This window comes from Ixodes scapularis, unplaced genomic scaffold (genome assembly GCF_016920785.2).
Source record: "Ixodes scapularis isolate PalLabHiFi unplaced genomic scaffold, ASM1692078v2 ptg000312l_1___fragment_3__unscaffolded, whole genome shotgun sequence".
Classification (NCBI taxonomy): Eukaryota; Metazoa; Arthropoda; class Arachnida; order Ixodida; family Ixodidae; genus Ixodes; species Ixodes scapularis.
The window spans coordinates 2,071,960-2,099,140 of record NW_024609958.1 but is presented as its reverse complement, the minus strand read 5'-3'; the positions used below and the strand labels follow the sequence as shown (position 1 = coordinate 2,099,140).

The 27,181-nt window shown below is 44.5% G+C and overlaps 1 protein-coding gene across 1 annotated transcript; it reads left to right on the top strand.

Annotated features, from left to right (window-relative positions):
- The first annotated feature begins 9,476 nt into the window (after window positions 1–9,476).
- On the top strand, window positions 9,477–21,668 carry LOC120836524. The gene is made up of 4 exons (XM_040205476.1): window positions 9,477–9,549; window positions 11,166–11,248; window positions 18,461–18,562; window positions 21,567–21,668. Exons 1-4 carry the CDS (start codon window positions 9,477–9,479, stop codon window positions 21,666–21,668), a joined length of 360 nt encoding a protein of 119 aa, XP_040061410.1.
- The last annotated feature ends 5,513 nt before the right edge of the window (window positions 21,669–27,181 follow it).

Here is a 27,181-nt window from a genome sequence, read left to right as displayed (position 1 = left end):
TGCCGAGTGTCACGTAAGTATCGAGTTGCAATCGTAAAAGATCGGTCCTGAAGCGCTTACCAATTCGCTGTCCAACAGAGCGAATACAGCACTTCGATCAAACGCGCGCGTCCGCTCCGAGTGTGAACAGGTATTTACGTGGCTCTTGCTGACACTCTCGTTGTTCAAACGTATCTTTTTTAACGTCGGATCGCTCCTGCATCTTCGAGGCCGCGAAAAACGCCGCGGCACTTTGTTTCCATCTACGTCGCTTTGCAAACGACTGACACGGGCCGTGCTTTACCAACGATGTAAGTTGTGTTGACGTCGTAGCGATCAAGTACGTAGCAGTCAAAGGAGGCTGTTACGCATCCCGGCCTCGGCATTCGGGCGCGTTTAATTCGTGTTAGCGTCGACATATCACTGCACGGACACGAACGCCAGACAAGCGGTGGAGGAAAGGCCGCCTGTGTTTGTTATTAAAAATTCACGTGCTCCGAACTGCTCCGAGCCATAGCGAGCTCTCCGATTGGTTGTTCGTGCTGCCGAAGACGCCGTCGCCATTACAACAGCACCGGTAAGCTCTAGTTTGTCAGTACGAAAACGTCGCTTTCCTCCTCTCACTTAAGAACGCGTTCGCGAATACCGATTTCTCCTCTTCTTACGATGTTCTTAACTTACAAACTTCTTAGCTAAGTTGTCGTAAACTAAGCCGCTCTTCGTGAAGCTCTTCACGGGCCTGAGGCTATACACAAGAGGCGTATGGCCTCAGGTCACCTTCACAAGAGGCGTATAGCCTCTTGTGACGGCTATACGCCGTCACAAAAGGCTTAGAAACCGTTATTGTCTCCCTCGGTCTTAATCGGTTACAAGTATGTGAACGGGGCGTAACGTTCCTGACGTTTGAAATAGTGTAGAACCAAGATTTGGAAAAAAAGAAAAAAGGTATTGGACGGTCACTATTAATGAGGGGATTTATAGAAGGACATGAATCTGCCAAGGTCATTTGCTTGGTTAGCACTATACAAAGGTGGGGGTAACGGAATTACAGCTAGTAATTTTATTACTTATAGAAATAATTTTTAATATAATGAACTACTCTTAGGTGTAGGTAAATCTACAATGTAACGAATTACCTAATGGTAATGAAAGTGGTAAAATACTGTTTCGGTTTCAAGTGTATTTTCCTGGAAATAAAATCACCACCAACAATTTGCCTGCTAAAAAAAAACAGCTTGATTGTTACTAGAGAAAAGTAAATATTAAGAAATAAAAACGGTATGTGCGACTCATGGAGACGTCTTGAAGAGTTCAAATACCTGTAGCTCGTTGGAAGCCTGCGAGAGTTATGCGTGAGTGTTAAAAAATACAAAGCTATTTGTAAAAAAAATTAAAATGGTAGGAGGAATTTAAAAGGCTTCGTTCTCGAAATAGCAATGAAGCACCTTTCATGATAATGTGCTTAGGCAACATTATCTATTCAACCTAAAACAATAGGCAAAGTGAAGATATGAATCATCTAGATTCGTTGAGTTATCCGAATATGGACTGCCAGAAGACATCTCTCGTCTCTAAAACTCGCGTCTACATCGTCACAACAAGCTTCGCCTTGCTTCCAGTGTGGAAGACTGCAAACAACGGAGTATGCAAATTAAGTTTCTATAATATATATATATATATATATATATAGCCAAGAAGTAACAATTAATTTTTGTACTGAAATTAAAAAGAAAATTATTGAGCAATTCATTTCTTTTTCAGTAATTTGCAATAGTAATTAAGCACTTTTTTGCTGTGGTAATTTTCAATGTAAACTAATTGCGTTAGTTGTATCAGGCAAAGTAATTTGTAATGTCATTTTTAGAAAGCAAAAGTAATTTTGGCACGTCTGGCCGAGTGCTACGACGAGGATAATTTTCTCCGGCCCTGAAATCTCTGTTCTATTCACATTGAAACCAAGACTTTTTAAAATGTATTTGTCTTCTTGTTTGAGGTATTACTGGGCCTTTGAACAAGTTTTCAGTTTCGTGGCTCCTCTACCGAGAGAACGGCAGTGGTTTGACTGGCGTAAGAGGATAATAATTTGGAGACGTATCCTCTTTCTCTTGGTTTACGAATAAAAACAAGTGAATGTATGGCAGGTATAAAAATACACTTATCATCATTTAAATACACAAACCAGAAAAATAATCAACTAAATCTGTAATGATTATACTGTAACAAAGATGCAACAAGAAAAAAAAAAGAAAGATTTTTAACTGGTTCTTGCAACTCAGTGGCGATTGAATCATGAGGAATTCTAGTAATCTGTAATTGTTATATCATAGTATCGTTGCACAATAAAAATGAAGAAATACGAAATGAACTTTGGATGGCGATTTGCAACTTCGTTACGATTGAATCAGTTTAAACTTTATATATATTTTTTATGAAAGGGGGGCCCAGGGGGTTGCGGCATCTTTATAGGAATAAGTAATTTCTTTTACATGCCATTTCTTGACTTACTTTTTATTCGTAATTTCGTAATGCAAGCGGAAGTGATATGCACTCCTACTATCCTTCTTTGGCGCTTAGGCGTCGGCGTTATGTCGGTGAAGGAGCGACGACGAATAAACCAAAGAACGTGTTTCAAGACACAATAGCGTAAAAATTGCGAGTTTGCGTCATAAAAGTATGGAAAAAAGCAAAATAAGAATTTATAATAGAATCTGGTTTTGATGGGTGGGTTGGAGCCTACGTTTTGCGCGTGTAATTATTCAGCAAACTCGTAAATTCTCTTAAAGGGTCTAGGACGTCTGATACGTCACCTCATCAGACGTAACCCTTCAATAGTATTCTTCTTTAATTTTAGTTTCAGATAAATTCTACAGGCAGTAACTTTCCAATTGCTTCTAAATTACACGGACAAACTTCCAGACTTGTACCGTAAGCATTACAAGTAATCAAATTACTTTTTGGAATAATTTTGTAATCAGTTGATTACTTTTATTAGGCACTAATCACAAGACTAATCTGATTACTTTTTGAAGTAATAAAATTACTTGTAACCGTTACAATTTGTCCCATGGGATCCCCCCCCCCCCCCCCCGCCACATGCCTTTTTTTAATGAAATGACAAAAATAATATTTGCTTTTTTTTTTTCGAACGGAAGAAAGAAAGATTCTTGCGGAGCTGTAGGAAACGAGGTCAATCTCTTTCTATGTACAGTTTCTGTGGAATGTCCGTTTTTTCTTTTTTTCGAGCTGGGACTGGGTGTGGGAAGCCCCAGGGAAGCCACAGTGCGTGACAAAGGCCATTCAGGGCGAAGTTTGAGGAAGCAGAATGTGGCGTTGTGAGTCCTTCGTTCAAACTAGCCCCCTCACGCACACACACACAGAAATAAAAAAAAAATCCTGCTTAGGGTACCTACTCGCAGCCCGTAGGAGAACCAGAGCCGAAGAATGCCTGAAGCGGATGCAAAATATAACAAAGGCAGTTGAAATATTCCCCATTTCCCCTACGTGGTCTTTGTGACAAGCAATGTTTCCAGTTGAGAAGTGGTCGAGGCGATCTCTTCCGCTAATGGTTACTACACATGATCCGTTTCAAATCCTGGAGCTGCTGCTCTTTTGTATAACATGCGAGCTCATCCACATGTGAATAATAAAATGAGACGCATACTTTGAGCGACAACCTTTGCTCAAGCTTAACAAGATCTAGAACCCCCTCCGCTCCCCCCCCCCCCCCCCCACACACACACACACACTGGCGAACGCCCAAATCATTAAACGTCTTCAAACGAATTCTATGCTTGTGTCCGCATTGTGAAGGTGCAACGACCACGAAGAGGGAGCCAGTTTTTCTTCTTCGATACTTGTGCAAATGTGAAATATAGGTTGGAAGTAGTTCATTGTTATGAGCGCTAAAGATGTGGCTTTACGCAATAAAGTAATCGGGAAAGTAACGATTACCTTTTTAAGTAATGTCCAATTACTCTTGCCGTCGAGTAATCAAGTAATCTAATCGAATACTTTTTAGCGAAGAGTAATAGTAATTGTAATCGATTACTTTTTTTAGTAGCGTCTACAAGACTGGGACAAAGCATATTTCGCATATATATATCAAGAAACTTAGCATTCTTTTCCCAGAGCTAAATCCAACTTTTACGAGCCTAGCCAGCAGGCCTTCGCGGCATTTATTTAGGTACCGTGTAGGTGAAACAAATGATGCTTAACGCGAAAGCATTAACTTTCGCATGAAGCGAAGCCGGCGTTGTCTGTAGCAGCGAAACGAGCAGTAAATTCCCATCGGCTGCGACGCGTGATATCAGATGCCTCGTCACGGAAGCTGGTGAGGCCACTTTATGTCAAAGGGGACGCGCCTCAGAAATAAAAAGCAAAGGAAATAAAAGCAACCCAGATGCATCATCCCGGAAGCCGTGGAGCCGGCGGGGGTGCCGCGCATGCGCTGTGAGGGAGTGTGATGTCGCCGCCGGAGTGCCATGTGAAAAACGAAGACGTGACGCGCTGCTTGTAGGAATGCGCTGGGTGTTGGACTGCTTTCGCATTCTTACACATCATCAGTCCAAAATGTCTTTAGCGAATCAGTTATCTGGCAGAGTAAACAGACCCAGGGATCGTTTCTACCCTATTCTTGGGAAGCTCAAATAGTTCCCCTTCCCGATAATGCTCACTGCTTTAAGCCTTGGGGCAGCAGCACAAAACTGGTTGACAGTGTGTAGCTCACTATTAGCAAGTCCAGCCCTCTGCTCGCCCTCTCGCGGACGAACGAAGTACCAGAGGAACGGGGGCGACGGCAGTGGCGGCGCGGAGACGCTGGCAGCAACTGTCGGCCTTGGTGCCTTGGTGCTGCTGTCATTCCATGGTTCTGGTCGTCATCTTTGTGCGTAAAGCAGTTTTAACAAAAAAGTGGGCGCGTTACAATAGGAATTCTTGTGTTCCGCCTCGCGGTGGCGTTGCCCGAAGGGACCCAGATGTGTAATTTCATTAGGGACTTTTCGTATGTCGCATACGTTGCGGATTTCTGGTCTTGTGGTCGCCAGCCCAATCTGTACTCAACGGGACGGCAAACGCTCCCGCTTGTAGTGTAAACCTTTAGCGTGCGGTCTACGAGAAGTCTATTACTTGCCATAAGTGCAGAATAAAACTGATCGCGCATCGGTATATCGAGCAATAGAAATCGGGAACGGGTTTGCGTTTTAAGGCCGTTAAAAGGAACATGACCCTTTGCTCCAAGCACTTTCCAACGATAGAATACGCATATTTGTTTTCAGGTAATTGTAAAGGCAAATAGAGAAATGCACGGAGATTTTTAAGCGCGTCCGCGTTAGAGAGCCGTTCGTGACGCGAGCTTAGTACGGGCAGATTTGGCGAGGCGGGCCGCGACGTTATAAATATCACGGTACACAATAGTACGGTATATTAAAAGTTTTCTTTTCGATAGAGCAATAAATAAAACCCCTAAGCACGCCGATGATGGTAATAGGCATTTTTAGTTTAGCGTTACCTTAGGCTACCGTGAGTACGGCACCGCACCCGGCGCGCGTTGAAAATTATGCTAAAAAAATGCAGCGCGAGCTTCCGGTTGCAATGCTGCTACGTACGTAGCCTGCGGTCACGCTATTCCATAAGTTCCTATCAATAACCAAGGCGCAGTTCAATCACATGTTCCAATACTAAAACCACGACGATAAGCATCGAGTTGTAAGCCTGTGACACGAAGACATCAGAACTGTGAACGCTGCTCTTCCGGAGATTTGACGGTTACCGTGCGCGGCTCAACTTTTAGAGCCCTATTGACCAAACAAAGCGAGAACACCACGATGTCTTCTTCACCTTCAAAAACATTTGACCACAAACAGTTACGTGGCCGGTACCTAGAACGCGATCGCCCTCCACAAAGCTTCGCAAGGTGAGGTTTTCGCAACTTTTGAATGTCAACATTCTCGTTTTATGCTCCTCTTCTGAACGCTTCGCATTTCGAGACCAAGAAATTACTTTTAGCGCGGCGACGAGCGTCAGCGAACCCGCGCACGGGAAATCCCAGAGAATCTATCCCCGTCTCTTCCGCCATCTCGGATCTACCGCCCAGCCATCTATAGGGCGTTGGAGTTGCGAATATGGTGCTTTCACTCACGTGATTTTGTTCACCATAATTTTTTTTGTTGTTGTGAGCTGTCTGGCGTGTACTAAAGGCGAGCATTCCAAGGACATACATGATCCCTCATATGCGTGCAGCATCGAAGCTTATCTTACCACGCTGACATCTCCTCGACAGGTTGCGACGTAATCCTTCAAATTAGTAAATTTGTTTGAAAAAGTAAACTAACAACAACATGGCGGATGGACGTCAAGTGAAAACACCCTATGCTCCATTTCATTTTAGGTCCGACTGCAGCCGATGCTACGATTTTAGGGAGCCAATCGAGCAATGCTAAAATCGCACGATCACTGCTCTCGTTGTTTTCGTGGATTTGCTGTCAGCGGGCAAATCGATCGCGCACCGAAATAAGCGCAGCATCCGGGCGGCATTCACTCCGCGTGATTGGTCTTGTCGTTTATAACAAACGCGTAAGAACGATAGGCGCCGTGACGATGCACTTTCGGCGCTGTGTGATTGGGTACATATGGTCGTAGCGTCGACGGCTGTAATGGAACTCGAAGGGGAACACACTATACTTCGTTTCAGCTTCGGTCCGAGCGCGGCCGATGTTATGAGCCGAAGGACCAATCAAACAGCGAAAGAGGCACAACGTCGTGGCGTGCTCTCTGCAGTTGATAGGACCGGCCGGTATTCGCCGCCTCTCTGTGCGCGTTCCTCCGCCGGCTAGTCCTATCAAGCGCAGAGAGCACACCACGACGTTGTGCCTCTTTCGCTGTTTGATTGGTCCTTCGGCTCATAACATCGGCCGCGCTCGGACCGAAGCTGAAACGAAGTATAGACTGCCCTGCGTTATCTTGAAGACTACCCTGGGCCTCTCTGGAGTTACCTAACAGTTCTGTAAGACAAATCCCTGCATACTCTGCGCCGCGGCTCTAGATTGTGCCGACAGCGTAAAATATGATCTTTTAGAGGTGTATCGTACTCTTCTTACGAAAAATATTTGAAAAACCAAACGCGGTTACAAAATCGAAGAAAATAAAAGATGCGGCAAAAAAAAAAGTATATATATATACGTATATGTTTAGACGCACATTCTTTGCTGTATTGTTTCTTTTTCAAGGGCGGCAAAATGATCTTCGAATTGAGTGGAAGGGTCAAGTTTACAGGTGCCGTCTTTGTCTCCTACCACCTGCTTCCGAAGCTACGATTGGCAAGGAAATGCTCACGTAATCACACGTTGCGAGGCACACGCCTACAACCAGGGATATAAATAAGCCCGCAAACTTTCGACACCTCAGACTAGCAGCAATCGCCACTTCAAGATTCTTGAAGCAAGAAAGCCTTAGGTAACTTCTCCTCGAAATTGCAATGCTTCTGTTTTAGTGTTTGTCGCAATGCCGCGCTCTTAGAGGCGTCTAGATTTCAATATGTGCTCGTGAAATTGTATTCATAACACCCTTTGTGTAAATAACGGATTGCTGTCGATGTTGTTTTTTTAGCCACATTGTTATCTTATTTTTGGTATTTAGGGGATAGTTTGCCCTTTCAACGATTTAAAAAACCTAATTGTATATCTTAATTAGAAATACCAATTGCGTACTCACGGACCACATCTTTTTAGGGGGTTCTCTCGGATAGCTGAGGAAATAAAAAGTCAACATATGTTAATGAACTGAATGTAAGTGGGCAGGCCAGCTGGTGTATATTTGGTCATGATAAGAACCCTGATAATTCAGGTAAAAAGGGCGACAGATTGTTCAGACATTTCAGCCTTTTTTTCTTCGTTTCTTACCTGCTTTCTCGGGTGTTTGGTCCAGAAATACACCCAATGCGTTACTAGTAACGAGCTGTTTCTACCTTGTTACTTGTTTTTGGTAAAACTAACCTATTTAGTCACTTTTTTAGAAAAGGAACTAGTAACCTACTGAGCTACTCTTAAGGCCAAGTAACGAGTAACGGTATTTCTTTACTTTCGACGAGTAACGTGCACAAGAACTTGGATACAGTCTCATTTCATTTCTAACCTGAGTAACCGTTTGTTGCGACAAGGGCAGGTGGGCAACCCGAAAAACAACTTAACAGTATGAGGGCATAGCAACGTTTATCCCGGAACACGCCAGTCGAACTCTACAGCTGGGATTGTCCTTCACTCAGGTGAAACAGTACGGTTCATTTGTCGAAGCCTCTAGAATCGTGTACAGACCGTATGTAATCCCGGAGGTTGCCAAGTTCAACACGGGAAGGAACAGAACCCATTGTCAACTTCGAACTTTAGAAATAGAGAGAACAAAAGTGAAACACTGCCGTTCCTTCGAGTGCGCCATGAACGTCAGCGTCCGCGTTTAGTGAGGCTGTTCCCGCTCGGGAGCTCTGCCCGCACCATCTTAGCCACGTCTGCGCCTTCCCGCGGCCGTGTTTCTCGATCTCGCTCCGGAGTGAAGCTGTGACACCTTGAAGTTATAAAACCTACCCTAATCCCGCATTCTCGGCTTGTGTTTTTACTTTATTCGACCCGCAGGAGTTGCTAGGAACTCGGGTTCATTTGTGCGTCCCGCAGTTGCAAACGCCAACGGCGGCAACACGACGCCATGTTTCTCTTTTACCTGCTCTGGAATATGCCTTAGCAAAGCGTTCGTGTTTTCTGCAGTTTGGAAATCCCTATGAGACGAGGTTCATCAGAGCCAATAGTTGATGAAATTTACGTGCGAAGCGTTTTTCGCTCCTTTAAAAATCATATTTTTCCTCGCTTGCCGGAGGATTGAGTAGACGTGCTGGAATTGAGATGATCGCGACAGTTTTTGCCGGCGCATGTAGGGGTTCTGTGTTCTCGAGTTCAAAGTCTCGCGTAAAAAGAGTTAGCGCCGAGTGCGGTCCTGAACGTAGCGCTGTGCTAAGGTAAGCCAATCTTAGAAACTAAGGTAGGCTGCTACACAGAATGTATACGCCAGTCTGGTCGCGTTAAACACGAAATGCCTCTTCGAGGAGTTGCATCTTGGCGCCACTGTCTTGTCGCAAACTTCAGAGTGCTACAACGTACAACGAGGGCAAAGGATCCACTCTTGGATACAACATTTGATGTGAAAATTAATGCCGCCACTGCTCAGTGTGGCCAGTAGAGCGGAAGATCGTGATGCAGATGCGTAAACTTCAGAAATTGTTTTCTCAAAAGAAAATAAATATTTTTTGTGGGATATTTCATAGACTTATTCAGGGGAAAATATTTAGTGCACGCTGAATGCTTGATAAAATATCGATGACCATTAATATTTCGCAGGAGCTCTGCTTTAACCACGTTGACACTACTTTCCGAGAAAAAGATGGCGCTGTCGAGTTTCGAGGCTATATTCATATTAATTTTTCTCTTTTAGGAGGACGTTCCTGTTAAACTTTGATGATGTGTCGCAATATAATCTACATGCTGCTCGTACTTTTCGCGGTGGTGCCTATTCTACTGGCATCTCAAGAAGGTAAGCCGTATAAAGATATAGATATTTAGCGAAGATAACATTTTTTTCTGCTTTCTTTCGAAATATCTTTTGCCAGGTTTACTTCTTTAAGAAACACCTATGCCACCGCTGCCCTCTGAACGTCGTTTGATATAGCAACAATGCTTTAGAATATCAGGTGTCTGACGAGGGTATAGCAAATAGTGCTAATACACACCTGACCAAAAGGAAGTCACTACATCGTATATCGTTCATAGGTGCCCTTAAATGGTTTCTAAAATCGCCTAGATACGGCGATAACTCACTCTGCGAGCTCAAAGCATTCTAAAAATTCATAAATCATAGCGATGTGCAGCTTATTTCTCTGTTAAAAAAAGCTAAAATTGAACACACCGAAGTCATCCCCGGCGATGGGAGGAGCATCGTTCCGACAGCCAGGACATATGACAAAAAAAAAATAATAATAAACGCGACATGTAGTTAAGATTGCAACCACTGCTACTACAAAATATGTATGCTTTAGTAGATGATAAAAGCAGGTAAGAGAGTACTTGAAAAATGTTAGGTTTTCGCAGAGACGGAATATATTGTTGCAATAATCGTATCAAACACCGCGCACTATTTTTTTCTTGTCTTCCGCGGTAGTAATGTGTCCGGTCGTCAGCTCTCGAGGGCTGTAAGGGCAGTAAGCCGCGCGCATTCGAGATATCACTCCGCGGTTCCACCGGTCAGTATTCGCCAGGATCCTTCGCTTGCCATTGGCTGACAGTGCTTCTTGTTTCGGAACATGTATACCTCCCATCGCCGAAGACGACCTGGGTGTGTTGCGATCTTTGATTGCATTTTTAATAGGGAAATCGGCCTCGTATCTTCCTGATTCAGAGATGTTTAGAATGCTTACAGCCAGCAGAGTGAGTTATTGCCATATTTAGACGATCTCAGAAACCTCCTCAAGGCACCTTTAAAAGCCTCACACAGGCTGCACTGTTGAACCGATAATGTTTTGTCTATACATGCGTTCAAGGAATTGGATAATCTTGATGTAGCAAATCCAGCTGTTACGACACCCTGGGCTTTTGCGGTTTTGGAAGCTGCAGAGAGGGTTAAGCAATCAGTTATTAAATATGCACCTAATGTGTAGTGCTAAAAATAACGAATGATGATGTTTATCGACATCATCGGATATTTTGTGCAGGTCGCCCAACTTGCAAATCTGACAGTAAAAAGTTTAATTGAACAACTGGAAATGATTATTGTTGCGAATAAAAATGCTTGACAAAGGTAAAACTTAATATCAGTGTTTACTTGGGCGAACTTGTGGCTACAATACTAGCAATGTACCCGCCTTTTACGCAATGTTGACGCGAACGCACAGTGCATGCTATGATAATGAAATTATTAGAAATGTGCAAGCGAGCTGGACAAGAATAACGATAACAATCACTTGAGAAGAGGAACAAGGGGACAGAGGATAAGCAGAAATCTCCAAACTGTGTTTTGAGATTTGTGTTTGCCATTTGTCGCCCTTGTTCCCCTTCTCCAGAGATTACTATCAGGGCTTGCGTTTGCTCGTATACCTAATACTAAAACTCACAATAATCTCCTTGCCTAAATGTACCTTCAATTTTTTTTTTCAGAGGGGTCTACGACTTCCTCAAGGGAGTGCATGCGTGCTCTTCGTGAAGGAGCAAATATATTTTGCCAACTCAATGGATATGAAGTAAGTCTTGCAAACAAACAAAAACAAAAATATTTCCAAATAATCCAAAAGTCTTTCTATTTTTTATAGCGCAAAGACTAATTATTTATTACCATTTTTACTAAAACACTGGGTTTAGCATAAAAACCCGCAGTATTTTTGGAAGCACTGACAAATTTACCAAGTTAGTGACACATCGCGTAAACACGGGGGCACATAGAGCGAAAATACACGGCGGTCTTTCCATATCGTAATTTCTACTGGTGTCACGTGGAGCGAGTAATAAGACAAGCTCGAAAGCGGTAGGTATTCAAGAGGGAGAAATTCCTGGACCTAAAAAGTGTTAAGGGTTTGATTTTGGAATCTTTACCTTGCGTAAAAATATTTTACAATTCTTGAAACGAAGAGTACCTAAGGTTTCTGGTGCTCATTCGTTTCTTTGCGCTAAGATGACGCTTGTTTCTTCACTAGCTTAATATCCCAGATTCCCAGGTTATTTAACACCTGGCGCAATCTCACGAAGCTCTACGGTGTGCTTGACGACTGCCAACGTCCCTGATCAACTCACGCACTAATAGCCCTTTCCTATACCCCAACATTCGGCTATGACGTCACGCAGCTGTGGTGGCGCTGCTGTCGTAACAGCACATCCGCAGAGACTGACGCGGATCTGGTTCCTGCACACGCGCAGTCCCCACCCCTGGTTTGGGCAAAAGCTAACTTGTTTGTAAAGAGGTCTCACCGGCAAACCGCTGACAAACAAGTCCGCGTGTGGCGTGGGGACTGCGTGTGCATAATAACCAGACCCGGCGTCAAGTTATGCATCTCCTCGTGCGCTGTCCCTGCTGACCCTAATCGAGTCGACTGTTGATTTCGGTAGGCGCAGCCTGCGTAGGCGCAATATCAAATATTGCTAGCGGCTAGGTTCCCGCCTTTTGCCGCTATTTCTTTTAGTTTCACAGTGTTCGTATTTTTCTGTGTAAATTTAGAAAGCACTTTTTCATAGTAAAAAAATGGTGCATAGGAGTATCATGTTGCACAAACTTCCGTAGAACTACATGCGGATGGCACAAACAATGAGAGGTAGGTGGGGGGGGGGGGGGGGGTTCACGCTTGAGAGTCGCGTGAATTTCCTGTGCCGCCGAGGACGCGAGCTCGGCCGCTGTCTAGAGCGCTGAGCGGAGGTTATGAAATCACGAGTGCCGGAGCCGGTCTACCACCGTTTCATTCAGACAGGAAGGAGCGCGCCGCGTTGAAGCTGGCAAACGAGCAAGCCAGCCATAAGAAATTGCTTCAAAAACCACTGTTGTTGGTTGTGTATGAATTGCGATCGTATTCGTCTAATAGAACCTCGAGGACAACGTCTAAGACGACGGCGAGGACGACGTCCTACAGGACGACATCAAAGACGACATCTAGGAAGATTTCCAGGGCGATTTCAAGGACGGCGTCTAGGACGACGTCTATAACGACCTCTAGGGTTACCTTAAGAACGACTTGAAGGAGGACGTCCCAGAGGACGACGTCAAAAAGGGCGTCAAGGAGGACCACTAGAACGACCTCAAGGACGACCTCAAGGACGACCTCTAGGATGACGTCAAGGGCGACGTCAAGGTCGTGAGTTCCTTCGAAGAGGGTGCGAATGTGAAGGAGCAAGAGAATGAGCTAAAATTGTCTACTGCGCATACCTACTACGCATTAGGAGGCCGGTGTTATCTGTGTGACGTCACTTCCGTGATCATGTTTCTTTGGCATCGATCTCCCAACTTTGCACCCGCTTTCAAGCGCGGAGAAAGACGCAGTTCTACGTCAAAACTGTGAACTATTCTTGGGGATACGTGCGCGTCAAAGCGAATGCTACTGGAATGTTTTTTTTTCTATTTTATGATGAGGTTAAACGCCGCCGCCCGTTCAGCTGTGTCAATCGAAAATGCGCTTAGCTGTCGAAAATATATTTGCAAGAAAAGATAGCCGAAAGCCATTCATATTTCTCGCCCACAAATGGAGTGATTAACGACCTCCGCGACAGGACTCGTACATGAAATTCAACAAGTGTGAGCGTTCGAACAATGCAAACCGAAAGTTCGTCTACTTTTTGCACACGGGTTTCGATGACGTCAGAACGTCGAGCTCTTATTGGCTGATTGAAAAAATACAGAGGGTAGACTTCAAGGCATCTAGCAGCGAGGTGAACCCATTATGGCACTATCCTTTCAATCAAAGCCAATCACAGCTCGGCGTCGTTTTGACTAAAGATCAATTGGTGGGCTAGTTAGTTGAACATCTAGAGGGTGATTTAACAAAGCACTCTGTCCTTTCCCCTTCTTCTCTTCTCAGAGATTTGCGCTTTGTAAAGGCACAGCAAAAAAAAAGAAAAAAAGAATAGTAAATTTTATTTTGTTTGGATTTACTTTTAAACTTTATTGCACCCACCACACACTTGCAAAAAATACCAAACAGGCGGACAAAAAAAAATCGTAACATGTCCAGGAGAAACTGAGAGGTGATTTTCTCGCTTTATGTTATGGGAGGGTTTGCGAGGAGGAAAGTGAAGGCCGGGTTCCTTTTCTCTGGTTGAGGGCAGGCCTTTAAATTCACCTTTTTAACTTTTGTATTGGTTTGTTTGTTTGTGTTACGAGGCAGTAGTAAAGACTCAGACAGGCCACGTCCGAGGGTGTCCCAGGCGCATGCTGAACTGCTCGCGCCACCGGCGCCCGTGCATTGCACTGCTTTATTTTCTAACGCGCGTGTGTGTCAACGGTGGCGCCAGCTTTTGTATGCAGCAATCGTAACACTCCTTCCTCCGAGATTGTTGTTCTGGGAGGATAACGACGCACTGGTTTTCTTGTGCGCGTTGATTTGCGCAGAACTGGAAAGTCTTTTGTAGCGATCGATCTCTCGACAAGTTTTTAAGGAGACAACGGCGGTGGCATTGATGCTCGAGCCCCTGGTGGTTCTTCTACCTGCCCCATTGTTCCTGCCTTGGCTGCTGGGGTGCTATGTTGCGCTTTTTGGACTCCCAGGAGACTAAGGAGAAGGAAGTGACGTCAACGACACAGGAAACGCAGATTGGATGTTGACAGAAGAAAACGAAATCAACACCCAATCTGCGTTCGCACTGTCGTTGACGTCACTTCCTCCTCCCTAGTCTCCTGAAAGTCCAAAAAGCGCAACATAGCACCCCTGGTTGTTCAGCAAACGAAGTGAGTGCATTTCGTTCTGGCAACTCAGGCGTGACCGGTGGGAACCTGACGTCGAGTCTGATATGGTCGCCGAGTCTGTGCCAGTTGGTTCTGTCTTCCAGTTGTACTTCCACGGACGATAAACAATTGTTGGTCTGATAACAGTGGCTGGCAACCACGCTGAACCATGGCCTGAAATTCTTCACAATGACACTAGAGTCAGGCGTCGGCAATTCTGTACGACGTGCTCCTTTGTCCTGATGTAGCTTCTGCTTCAGTTGTTTTACTACAACATTTTTCTAAAGGTCCGGACGCAGCGCTTTGAGGGGTTCTCAGCACCCTTCCCATGAGTAGTTCTGCAGGAGATCGACCTGTCAGGTCATGAGGTGTTGTTCAGTACTGAAAAAGTAACCTGGCGATCCTGGTCTGAAAGTCGACGGGGTCAGCATTCTTCAACTTCTTTTTTACTAACTGAGCTACGCGTTCAGCAGCACCGTTTATGCGGGATGGTACGTCGGTACCCTGACACCTCGAATCTGATTCCTTCTGAGGAACTCCAGAAATTTCGCACCCGTGAAAGCTGCTTTGTTGTCAGATACAATGATCCATGAGTTGAAAAAATCGTCCTTAAGCAGTTTATAGTTTCTTCTGAAGATGGAGAAGACACATGCATGACTTTAACCCACCTGAAGAAATTGTCAACGACGACCAAGAAGCAATGACCTTGGAAAGGTCCACCGAAATCAATGTCCACTTTTGACCACGGTTTCTCTGGAAAGGGCCAAGGTGTTGAGTGCACTGGTCGACGTAAGTGCTGATGTTCGTGTCAAGTCGCGCAGGACTTCACCTTGTTTGAGATGTCTTCATCTATACGTGACTTCGGGCGATAGTTTTTATCTTTTCAATACCCGGGTGACTTCCGTGAATGAGCTTCAGGACTACCTGTCGAAGAGATGCGGGAATCACGATTCTGGTTCCCCAGAGCACGGAGTCTTCTTTTAGACTGAGCTCATGCTTTCGAACTTTGTAATACATCCATTCGGCCTCCCGAGGGAGGTTGTCACCTTCCAACAAGATGTCATGAAGCCTCGACAAGAGAGGATCCCTTTTTGAAGCCTGAGCTACTATGGCTGACGAGAGCACTCGATGGTAGCACCATTCCAACATGAAGATGTCGGCTGGCGGCTCCACGGTGATGTGCTTGCTCTTTCATGGCAATCTGCTCAATCCATCAGTGTGTCCAATTGCCTTGCCGGGGTTATAGACTACGGCGTAATGGTACGCAGCTAACATGAGGGCCCAACGTACCACTCTTGGAGAGCTTCGCTCTGGGATGGCCTTGTTTGGGCCAAGAAGTCTAAACAGCGGCTTATGGTCTGTTACTGCTTCAAAGTGCCTTCCCCAGAGGTATTGACGGAACTTAGTTACGCCGAAGATTAAGGCCAAGGCCTCTCTGTCCAGTTGTCAGTAATTCTTTTCAGCCGGCTGTAGGCTCCTGGATGCGAATGCGATAGGACGTTCCACGCCTTGGGCATTGCGGTGGGCCAGAACAGCTTCCAGACCAAAGGGGGACGCGTCACAAGTAAGTGTAAGTTCCTCCTTTGTGTTGCAATGGACCAACACGCTGGCCGAAGTCAGAAGTTTGTTTCAGTGAAGGAACTTTTTTGTTCATTTTTCCAGCACGATGGTGGCCCACTTACCAGTAGGTGATGCAAGGGATGTAGAACAGAAGATAGGCTCGGGTGAACTTCCTGTAGTAGTTAATCAAGCCGAGGATACTCTGCAGTTTCTTGACATTGCTTGGTGCAGGAGCCTTGAGGACTGCTTCGACTTTGCCTGGAGCAGGGTGCAGCCCTTCTTCGTCGATGATGTGGCCCAGGTATTCGACAGCGTCCATCATAAAGTTACACTTGCTGAATTTCAGCTTGATTCCTCTGTCTGAAATTCGCTGGAATACCTTATCGAGGTTGCTCAGGTGGTCCTTGTCATCCGTTCCCGTCACCAGAATGTCATCAAAATAGACGACGCCATGGTTGAGACCTTGGAGCAGGGTTTCCATCTCCCCCTGAAAGATTGAAGGGGCCGAAAATAAGCCAAATGGTAACCTATTTTACACAAAAAGTCCTTTGGGAGTGTTGATTGTGGTGTATTTCCGTGAAGTTGGATCGATGACCAACTGCTGGTAATCGTCCTTCAGGTCAAGCTTAGTGAATTTGAAGCCACCTGAAGGCTTAGGCAACAACTTCTCGACTCTTGGAGTGGGATACTGGTCCAGAATTGCAACAGAATTTACAGCCACTTCCTAATCTGCGCATATGCGAATGTGACCGTCTTTCTTTGTGACTGGGACGATCGGTGCTGCCCAGTCGGAAGACTTCACGGGTTCAAGCATGTCCTCTCACTCTAATGTCTGGAGTTCTTCCAATACTTTGTCTAGACAGAAAAATGGGACACTTCGTGCCATGAAGAACTGTGGTTTGGCGCCTTCTCGAACTGACAGTTTCACCGAGACTCCTTGGAATGTTCCTGGTTCGTCAGAGAAGAGAGTGGTGTGCTTATCTATGAGCTGTTGGACATGGTTGACGAAGTAGATATCTGAAACGTGGAATACAGTCATGTTCAATGCTTCCATCCAATCACGTTACAACAGCGTAGGAGCATTGCCTCCAGCGACCAGTAGTGGAAGCTCGAAGTGGTGGTCCTTGAATTTCGCAGTCACGGTGACTTTCCCGACCACAGGTTTCAAGACTCCGGTGTAATTTCTCAGACTGACTTTTGAAGGCTCGCAGGGAAGGTTAGCAGATCCCTGGTGGAATGTAGTCTCTCCTTTGATAGAGACACTTGCCCCGGTATTGAGCTCCATTTTTATTGGCTTACCTTGAAGCTCCAGCTCAACCACGAAGGGATTGGGCTTTTTAGAAGTGTCCAACCTCCACATGTTGTAGGTTTCCCCGTCGTTTGACGAAACCTCTTCGCGCTCTGGATGTTCAACGACGTGTACTGGAGCTCGCTTACTTAAGTCACTCCTTTGTCCTCCCTTCTGCTTTGTTGCAGACGCACGTTGGACAGAGCTTGCGCTTTTCGTTCTGCAGACATTGGCTATGTGTCCTTTCTTCTTGCGATGGTTGCAGATGTCCCGGATGTGCGGGCACTTCGTTGCAAAGTGACAGTCGCCACAACGATAGCAGCTCACGTGCTTCTTCTGAGGAACTTGAGCAGCGTTGATACTCGCTGATGAAGATGCCGCGGCTTCGCCTAGCTCGGTTACGTCACGCTTTGCGGATTCCATAGCTTGTGCAATCGTAACCTAACCACGAGCTCCAACGTTGGATGGTGCACTTCGAGCAGACGAGTTTTTATTTGTCCGTCATTAATGCCGCAAACAATTCTGTCACGTAGGACGTCATTGAGGAATGAACCGAACTCGCAATGTTCCGATCTTAAGTGAAGCTACGTAGTCACTGATCGATTGTTCCTCTTAGTCGTACTCGGCTATCAAACTTCAAACGGCTCACCATGACAGACGGTTTCGGCGAATGATGGTAGCTCAGCGTTTGTAGGGCTGGCCTCCTGTGTCGCTTCCGTCGGCTTCATTGGTGCTAACATACTTCGCAGCGTAGAATACGTCCGCGATCAACAACAGCACAGGAAGACAGCACGTTGTTTGGTGGCTTGGACTTCGTTTGCTGCGAAGAACTGTTCCAATCGTTCCAGGTACTCGTACAAGACTTGACTTTCGGGGTCGAAAGGCTCAAGTGTACCGTACTTCAGCATCTTGTAAGCAGGTTGAATACGTGATTTGCCCTTCGTCGCCTGTTGTTACGAGCTAGTAATAAAGACCGAGACAGGCCACGTCCGATGGTGTTCCAGGCGCATGCTGAACTGCTCGCGCCACCGGCGCCCCGTGCATTGCACTTCTTTATTTTCTAACGCGCGTGTGTGCCAACGGTGGCGCCTGCTTTTGTATACAGCAATAGTAACAGTTTGCTTTTTATAGAAAATAACTTTATTTTTATTCTTATTTGTGACATTATATGTCGACGTATTGCAGTATTTTCGTATTTTGCATCCTGCGACGGGCGAGCTCGAATGCGATAATGGTACCATGAAGGTGAAGTTGCCGGAGTCAGTTTGGCCCCACGGTTCAAGCATGGTAAGTAACGAGGAAATGTTCTCGCTGCCTTCGCGCTTTTTTCGTTTTGTTTGTTTTACGGGTGTCAGTTTTATGGCAGCTGCCTTCTTTTATATATTTAAAAAAATATTGTTTGTTCATTTTTTTTTTTTACAAAGACATGCCCCAATTCTGTTGTTCAGACATGACAAAAGTGGTACTTATTGTCTCTCAGCTTATTCTGTGCAGTGCTAGTACGCGAACCATGTTTTACAGTTGCAAGACCATGCGTCATTCCATCAAATCCCCTGGGAAAGACATAGTCAGTCATCTTTGTTATATAAATTCAGAATGATCAGACATTTTCCTAATCCACTTTATTGACGCATATAGCACGAAATAATTTTAACGTGCAACAGCTGCAAACATTGTTGACAATCGTTTCATGGAATCGAAAACGCCTCTTATTTTATACCCGACTCCACATGATCACGTCGACTACTAAAGAGGCTGGAAGCAACAGAAAACTAACGATCCGGCCAAAATTCGCAGGGCCGCTTAGTGTTGCGTTTATGCAAATAACCATCTTAACGATTACTGGTGGACGTAGATGGGGAGGCAATGGCCACGTGCAATACCGTTAGTCTTTCTGCCTGGTGATGAGGCGAATTTCTGCTTAATATTTACGACTGGTCCTCCCTGTTGCTTTGCTGCAATAATTATTAGAATATCAAAATATAATTGTGAAAGCATTAACTGCCCATGGAACGAAGCCGGAGTTGTCTGTTGTCGGTAGCAGCGAAAAACGACACCTAAATACCAGTTGGTTGAGCGACACGGCACGTAAATTTCCATTAGCTGAGCGAAACGGCATATAAAGTCCCATTGGCTGCAAAGCAAACGCGCCTAAAAAATAATTAAAAAATAAAATAAAACACAAAGAAAAGCACGCCAACGCAGATGCGTCGTCACGAAAGCCGTGGAGCCGGCGGGGGTGCCGCGCCTGCGCAGTGAGGGAGAGTGACGTCACTGCCGGAGCGCTGTGTGAAAAAGGAAGACGTGGCGCGCTGCTTGTAGGAATGCGCTACGTGCAGGAATGCTATGGCATTCCTACACGTAAGCAGTCTTAAGTGTCTTCGCTTATTTTTGTTACATAATGATATAAGTACTAAAGGTGATTGTATATTTATCAAAAATAGGGGCAGGAATAAAAGAAAGAGTATTAGCAGTGGTAGCAATATTAGAGAAAGTAGCAAGTAGTAATATTAGTATTTAAAATACCTTGGAGCGATAGGGAAAAAACTATATAGGGACACAATACATAAAAAAAAAGTTTTTATGAATGTGCTGTTCGTGTTCTGTTAGAATTTTCATTCTTTCTCACGTCTTTAAACTAAATCAACGCCCTGAGCTCCAAAGGAACGACGTTACGTTGGGACGTGTTTCTTTTTACACAAACATACTGGAACTTGTGCTCGCAATGAAACTGACCATGAAGCGTCTTTGTCGCTGTGTAATTTGGACGATACGGGTGGAATTTTTCTTCCAACTTCTCCCTCGTCAACCATAATGACGCAGTAACGCATATCATATCGTTGTCGTAGCCGCGGGAATATCTTTAATAACTATATTCAAATGCAGCTCATAGTTTGGACCCGAATACTGCGGGAGCACACGATTTGGTCTCATGACAATCAATGCGCAAACAAGTATTCGGGTGGTGATTGGAGTAAAATCGCTGCAGCCACGGGAACAGCCGACCCCTAACCCCCCATTCACACTGGAAGCGGATCCGCGTTCTCGAAGCGGTTGCGAAAGCGGTTGTATAAAGATCCAGTGCAATTGCACGCGCATTTGATGTCATCGTGTGCGCGTGCAATTGTACTGAATCCTTATACAACCGCGTTCGCAACCGCTTTGCGAACGCGGATCCGCTTCCAGTGTGAATGAGCCCTAACACTGTCTGCAGCTTAGCACGTGCGATGTGGTTGCCAACCCCAGTGCACGGCTGTGATGAACTTTGAGCGGCACACATTCTGCACGAGATCATGTGGCCGCTCATTCTGTCCGTAATTTGAGGAAGTAATGCCGATTTTTGTATATTTTGTGGTGACTGTCATTATGAGATATAATCTAGCCCATGTTTTGTAGGTTGTGAATGTCAAAGACTAATGCTGCGCGTTATTTACTGAAAGCCCAGAAATAGTGGCACGGCACCTTTACTAAAATAGTCAAGAGGATAAAAGTATATTTTCATGGTGCAAGTCTTGAAACGAAGCCTCCTCCCCAAATAGCCCAATCTGATTGGGAAAGAAGAAGAAAGACGTTTACAAATATCTATAATGAAAAACTAGAGCGCAGCTCTTGAGGAGGAGGAGGGGAGGGTACGCCCCTCCTCCTCTTTTCCTTCTCTCCTATTCATCTTCCCTCCTCATCCTCCTCCTCCTTTCCTCCACCTCTCCTCCTGCCTCTGAATTTGTTCATGGCTGACGTGACTGGAAGTCGTGACGTCATTTCCCTCGCTAAATTTAAGGAGAAATTGAATTGGTGTTGAGGCCACGTGACGTGAATTTCTCCGCTTAGTTTTAGCAAGGAAAGTTTCCCGCTATACTTGGTGGGAAAATTTTTCCGCTAAATTTTGCGGGAGATTTTTCTGCTAAGGTTAGCAGGTAACTTTATTAGCGAATATTACCGGAAATTACCCACTAAATAAAGCGAAGAAATTTCCCCGCTAAATTTAGCGGGAAAAATTCCCTGCTAACATTAACGGGGAAACGTCCCATAACGCAATGCGCGCGGTTACGCCCACGCCGACGGCGACACCGACGGCGTCGCCGACGCCGCTCAACGCGGAAACGGGCTCCTAAGAGCTGCGCTCTAAAAGTACATATGTGTGCCTCTTTATGGGTGGATCTTTTATCACGCATTTCATTACATAAAAATTGCAGTGGAATTAAAGAAGTGATTACCAGTAAAGCGAAGTTATTCGAACGCTGATATTTGTGTTCTGAGTGCTCTGTAACCAGCATTGCATTTTCTTTTTCAGTCTTCCTGCTCTCAAGATCTGAAAAACACCCTCGAAGAATTTAGTAGCGTAATGAAGACGATTAAAGATAGCCTTGAGAAAAGGGGGTGCAATATTTTCTAACAAAGGAAGCAACTTCTGCTACGGAGACTGCGATAAATAAAGCAGTGTCATGTGCCCTTCATCTGTATCTATCATTTATAAAGTTGTATATTTCCTATTTAGTTCATATTGTGATATTCAGTTACTACAAGCTGGGCTTTATTGCGGTAAAAGTGTTTTCTGCTGTGTCCTTGATATATCCTCTTCTAAGGCATCTACTTCAACATGTAGCAAGATAAAATTTGCAGACGGTATTTGTAACTCAGGAGTGAAATGTATTTAAAATTATCGAATCTGTTTCAAGATTTTCCTTGTCTTACACAATGTGCTACATATGGTTTCAAAAATTAGGGTTCGTAATTCAAGGGAAACAATGAAGGCAATGGTTAGTTGAATGTTTCACAGCATCTACTTGAGAAATCTGGAACAGTGCCTCGGCAAACCACAAACAAGAAAGAAAAAAGTTAAAATAAAAAAAGAAGAAAAAAAATGGTTTCAAGAATGGCTGCTGGGGAACTCGGGCGCTAGCATTTAAGTATTTCGTCGTCTTCAATATTTTTTTATTTATGTTTTACCACACAACAGTGCCTGGGATAAGGTGATACGAAATACACGCTGTGTTGCATTTCTGGCATGCATGGAGGGGAACGGCGTTCGATTTTCCCGAAAACAATTGTTTTCTGAGGAATTAAATCTCTAGGAAGTTCACCTTTATTAATTAGACTGTGGCAACGTTTGCTACCCTAGTAAAAAAATCATTTGTATAAAAAATGTATTGTGTCCAATAAACGCATATGAATCATACAAGAGATATAAGAACTAATAAGAATTATATGACAACTATATAAGAATTATATAAGATGTATAAGAACCCCATAAGAAACTTATAAGTAACTTCCCACTAGTTTCTTATATGGTGCTTGTATGTTTTCATATATCTTATATAGTTCTTATATAGTTCTTATAGGGTTCTTATATGGTTCTTATACGGTTCTTATATGTTCTTATATCTTGTATGATCCATATGTGTTTATTGGACACAAGCGTTTCTGATACAAATTAGAATTTTCAATAGGGTAGATTGGGATCGTAGCGAATCGAATTGAGCAGTGAGAAATCGCACGCACCCTGTCTTCCTGCGTTTTCTTTTCCTACCTATCTGCTACCACTCAAAATATTTAAATCTCGAATCAATACGCTACGGTCGCATCCATGGCTACGTTTAGATGAATGCGATCGTACCGAATAGAATAGAGTGGAGACCATTCGCACCGCTGCCTGCCTTCCTACTTCTTCCTCTTCTACCCGTCTGCTATCAATCAAAATAGTAAAATTTTGATTCGATGCGCTCAGGTCAAATCCATGTAAATGCCGCTCATGTAAATGGAGCCAATGATGTGCGCAGTATTGTGCGGCTAGGAATCTGCACGTGACGTGCACGTGCCACACACGTTCTATTGTACGCGTGGGTGTGCGAGGTCGACGAGCGACTACGTTCGGGGTGTTCGGAACTTAGTGCCACGCCGGAGGCAGCAGGGAGACGGACACAAGCTCTCCTGAATTCCCCTTGGTTCTGCCTTCAGCCCTACTCAGTCCCAAGCCTACGCAAATGGCTTGAGTGCGTGTTCGTGGGCCACCACTGAAGACACGGCAGTGCCTTCTCCCCGAACACCAACGCCTGTACACTGCGACCTGCCACCGGCTCATCCTTGCCCCGCTGCGCGTCGGCAACTCTTTTACTCAAGCACCCTTTCAAGAACAGTGAGCATGGGACTGAACATACCGGCGGAGGAACCACCGCATCCGGGGGTGGTTCCTCCGTGGCTCACTCTGAGCTACGCTCCCTTCCCAGTTTAAAGACTCGTCCTCGGCTTCCTAAGGCGCATCCATCTTCTAAACGACAGATCTCTGTCTGTGTTTTCATATACCCACTTGAGTGGTGTCTTTTCCATTGCCAGGGACTTGCATCGCAATTCGCTGTACCCGCTCCCATTCTTCCCCTATTAAAGAAAAAAAATATATATATATATATTATCAATTTAAACGGGTGGCAAACTGGTTGACCCGTTCGAATGAAACGGATGGCAAACTTGACGATCACTACAGATCAAACGTGATCATGAATATGGGTACCCTTGTGAAACGGTACACATTTGAAACGATACTCGTTTGAAACCGTGTCCGTATGAAACGGTATCCGTCTGAGGTGGTACCCGTTTGATACGGGTGCCCGTTCGACCTGGCACGTGACCACAAATTTGAACGCGCCCTCCGGATAGTTAGCCAAAGTATTCGCTAGCCCTAAATGGGTATCGTCCGGAAGGTTCCCTAGCGAAAAACCTAGGCTAACTTTTTCCTATCTTGATTATAAAAATGAAAATCAGTTTCTGGAAACTCGAAATCCAGATTGAAAACGAAGGAATAATATCTAAAAACCTGAACTTCGGATGTAATCCAGATAAATTTCCAGTTTCATAACCCAGATAGCGAAAAGTTGTACAGGTTTTTTCGATAGGGTTGGTTAGCATAAACTTATTTAAAACGTCCCCAAAGTTATAAGCCTAATTATAATTTGGAGGAAACCCGTAAAAAACATCCCCAGCATTCCTGGACACGGTCTCCTGGCCTCTTGGCTACCCTATTGGAAAACCCCAGTATAAACAGCGTATTATGGATATTGGTAAACAATATATTTTTATTGTATTGCAATACAATATAGAGTGTGTATTGGAAAACATTACATTTATTGTATTGTATTACAATAAGGATTTGTTATGGGATTCCAATATCCATAATACGCTGAAAATATTGGAATCCAATACCGTATAAACCCTTATTGGATCCCCATGTGTCGTATGAGGATCCAATAAGGGTTTACGATTCCAATATACTCAGCGTATTATGGATATTGGAATCCAATATATTATATCGGCTACCAATAAAACTATATGCGAGTTGGAATATCACGTTCAGCACGACATTTTTTGCAACGCAGTCTCTTCTTGTGTGTATTTCTGAGTGATAAAATAAAAAGTGTTGTTGTCAAATTATGAATAAAGAAGCAAAACACTGGGCTTATCCATACCAAATATATTTAACATATTCCTGAACTGGAGGATCTCGCATTTACTGCAAAAGAAAGTTAATTGTTTAGGACCCTCATTCAAAAACTTGCTGTTTGAAAACAGAATGTGAAATCCTCACCTTTTAATGAAAGCAGCACCTGCTAGCTGTAGTCATATAGAAGCTGCAAAATAAAAATTTGTGATAAGTTCGCAACAAGTAGCAATCCTTCACTAAGCCGGATAGATTCAAAGTTATGTCTGCGTTCGATTGTGGAAAAATAAGCTTCCATTCCACTGCCACGGATCATTCTGAGCTCCGTCAATTAAATAAACCCATCGGCTCGTCTGGCTTCACAGTTCCTGCTTTGCACCTAACTAAAGTATCTGGAATGCTCACCTTTGATGGAAAACAAACTGGTGCTTGCTTGCTTGTAGGCCATAAAACTGGAAGAGAGATTTGCGATTAGTTCCGTTCAAGTAGCAATTACATTGAGTAGCCCCGTAAAGTACACTAAGTCGAAAAGATTAAAACAATTACATGCGCAGGACATAGATAACCTCTTGCAACGTAACTGGGCATACGTCAATGTCGCTCGCGTGTATTACAGAAAAATAAGCTTCAATGCACGAGCCCCCAGTCGTTCCGAGCTCTGTCAATTAAAAATGCTGTACCGGTCGTCTGGCTTCAGTATTCCTGCTTCGGGAATCTGGAATCCTCACCTTTGAGGAGAAGCAAACTGGGACCTGCTGGCTCTTAAGCCTTGGAAACTGTCAGAAAGATTTGCGATTAGCTGCGTCCAAGTACCAATTTCTTTGACCAGTCACCTACAGCACACTAAGCCAGATAAAATCAAAATTACATGTGCGTGACATAATATGCCTCTTGTGACAAAACTGGGCACATGTTTTGTCGCCTACAGCAACACTGAAGCCAGACAGACAAGCGATACGGCATATTTAATTGACGGAGCTCAGAACGACTGGGGACGCTTTCACTGAAGCTTGTTTTGCTACAATACACGCGTGTATTGCAGCAAAACAAGCTTCAGTGAAAGCGTCCCCAGTCGTTCTAAGTTCCGTCAATTAAATATGCCGTACCGCTTGTTTGGCTTCAGTATTGCTGCTTCAGAGCAAACTAGAAAATCTGGAATCCTCACCTTTCAACGAGAGCGAACTGGCACCTGCTGGCTTGTGGGCCGTGGAAACTGCAAGAGAGATTTTTGATTAGTTACGTACAAGTAACAATTTTTTTCGAGTAGCTGCCTACAGCACATTCAAATTACACGCACGGGACATAGATGCCTCATGCGACGGACCCCCTTCATCCTTGTTTTCCATTAACTCTGCTCACTTTCACCACCCGCCTCCAATTTCTGCGCTACTTCTTTATTGTCGATTCCCTGGTTCCCAAAGGCCATGCCATGGCTTGTGCCAGTCACAGGTCTGTCAGCTCTGCAACTGGCGCCCTTGTGGCAAAGACGCCAAAGTACCTGGCGCTTGATGTGCTCTTTTGATATTTTGAGCATTGCTGAAAACAGGTGTCTGGGTGTCTGGTATGCCCTTTGATTAGTTGCGGATCGTTTCGAATCAAAGGGTAGGCGCTTCCGCGATCTCAGCGCATACTCGGTATTTCACAATAGTTGAAATTGAACTCTGCAGGAATCTTCAATCATAACAAACAGTTGTCAGCTGACTGCACCTGGAACGCACACATTAACGACGTTGTTATGAGGGCCGGCAGAGCGCTTGGTTTTTTAAAACGAAATTTAAGAAAATCAACTAAATCTATCAAAGAGCTCGCCTATCTATCTTATGTGCGCCCAGTGCTACAGTACGCCTGCACCGTTTGGGATCATTCTCAGCAAAACCACATTGTTGCTTTAGAAAGAATTCAGAGTTGTGCCGCTCGTTTCGTTTTGGTGCGGTACGGCCGCTTTGAGAGGGTAACCGACATAATAAAAGAACTGGGATGGTCTACATTGGCATTAAGACGAAGAAATTTGCGCTTGAAGTTTGTATACAACATTTATAACAATAAAACTGGCATTAATAGCTCATTTTACTTATTACCACCAAATTATATCTCAAAAAGAAAAGACCACATTCATAAGATTAGAGAATACCGCACCAGGACGGAATTGGGCAAAAATTTCTTTTTGTTAAAACAATTAAGGAGTGGAATGCCTTGCCCAGTGCGATTGTGTGTGCCGTGAATTCAGAAATGTTTTTTCAGAGTTTATTCGCCCCCTGCGATAATGCCTGATGGCGCTGCAGGACAATGATGAAGAAATAAAGAATAAATAATGTGCATGCCAAAAGGCTTAGCAATTGAAACACTCACCATCTATCTATTTTCGTTTCTTGTCCGCAAGAAGCTGTCGTATATGTAGCCTCCCTTGCTTAAGCCGCTCCTCCCTAGTGTCGCGGTTGGGTTTCGTCCTGATGAATCGTCGGTGGAGACCTGAGGTG

What these genes read in the sequence shown, in the direction of transcription:
- LOC120836524 (XM_040205476.1), top strand. Translation starts at nt 9,477, where the DNA reads ATGTGTCGCAATATAATCTACATGCTGCTCGTACTTTTCGCGGTGGTG. An exon ending in TCTACTGGCATCTCAAGAAG is followed by an intron (nt 9,550 to 11,165) that starts GTAAGCCGTATA and finishes TTTTTTTTTCAG; the next exon opens with AGGGGTCTACGACTTCCTCA. An exon ending in GCCAACTCAATGGATATGAA is followed by an intron (nt 11,249 to 18,460) that starts GTAAGTCTTGCA and finishes GACGTATTGCAG; the next exon opens with TATTTTCGTATTTTGCATCC.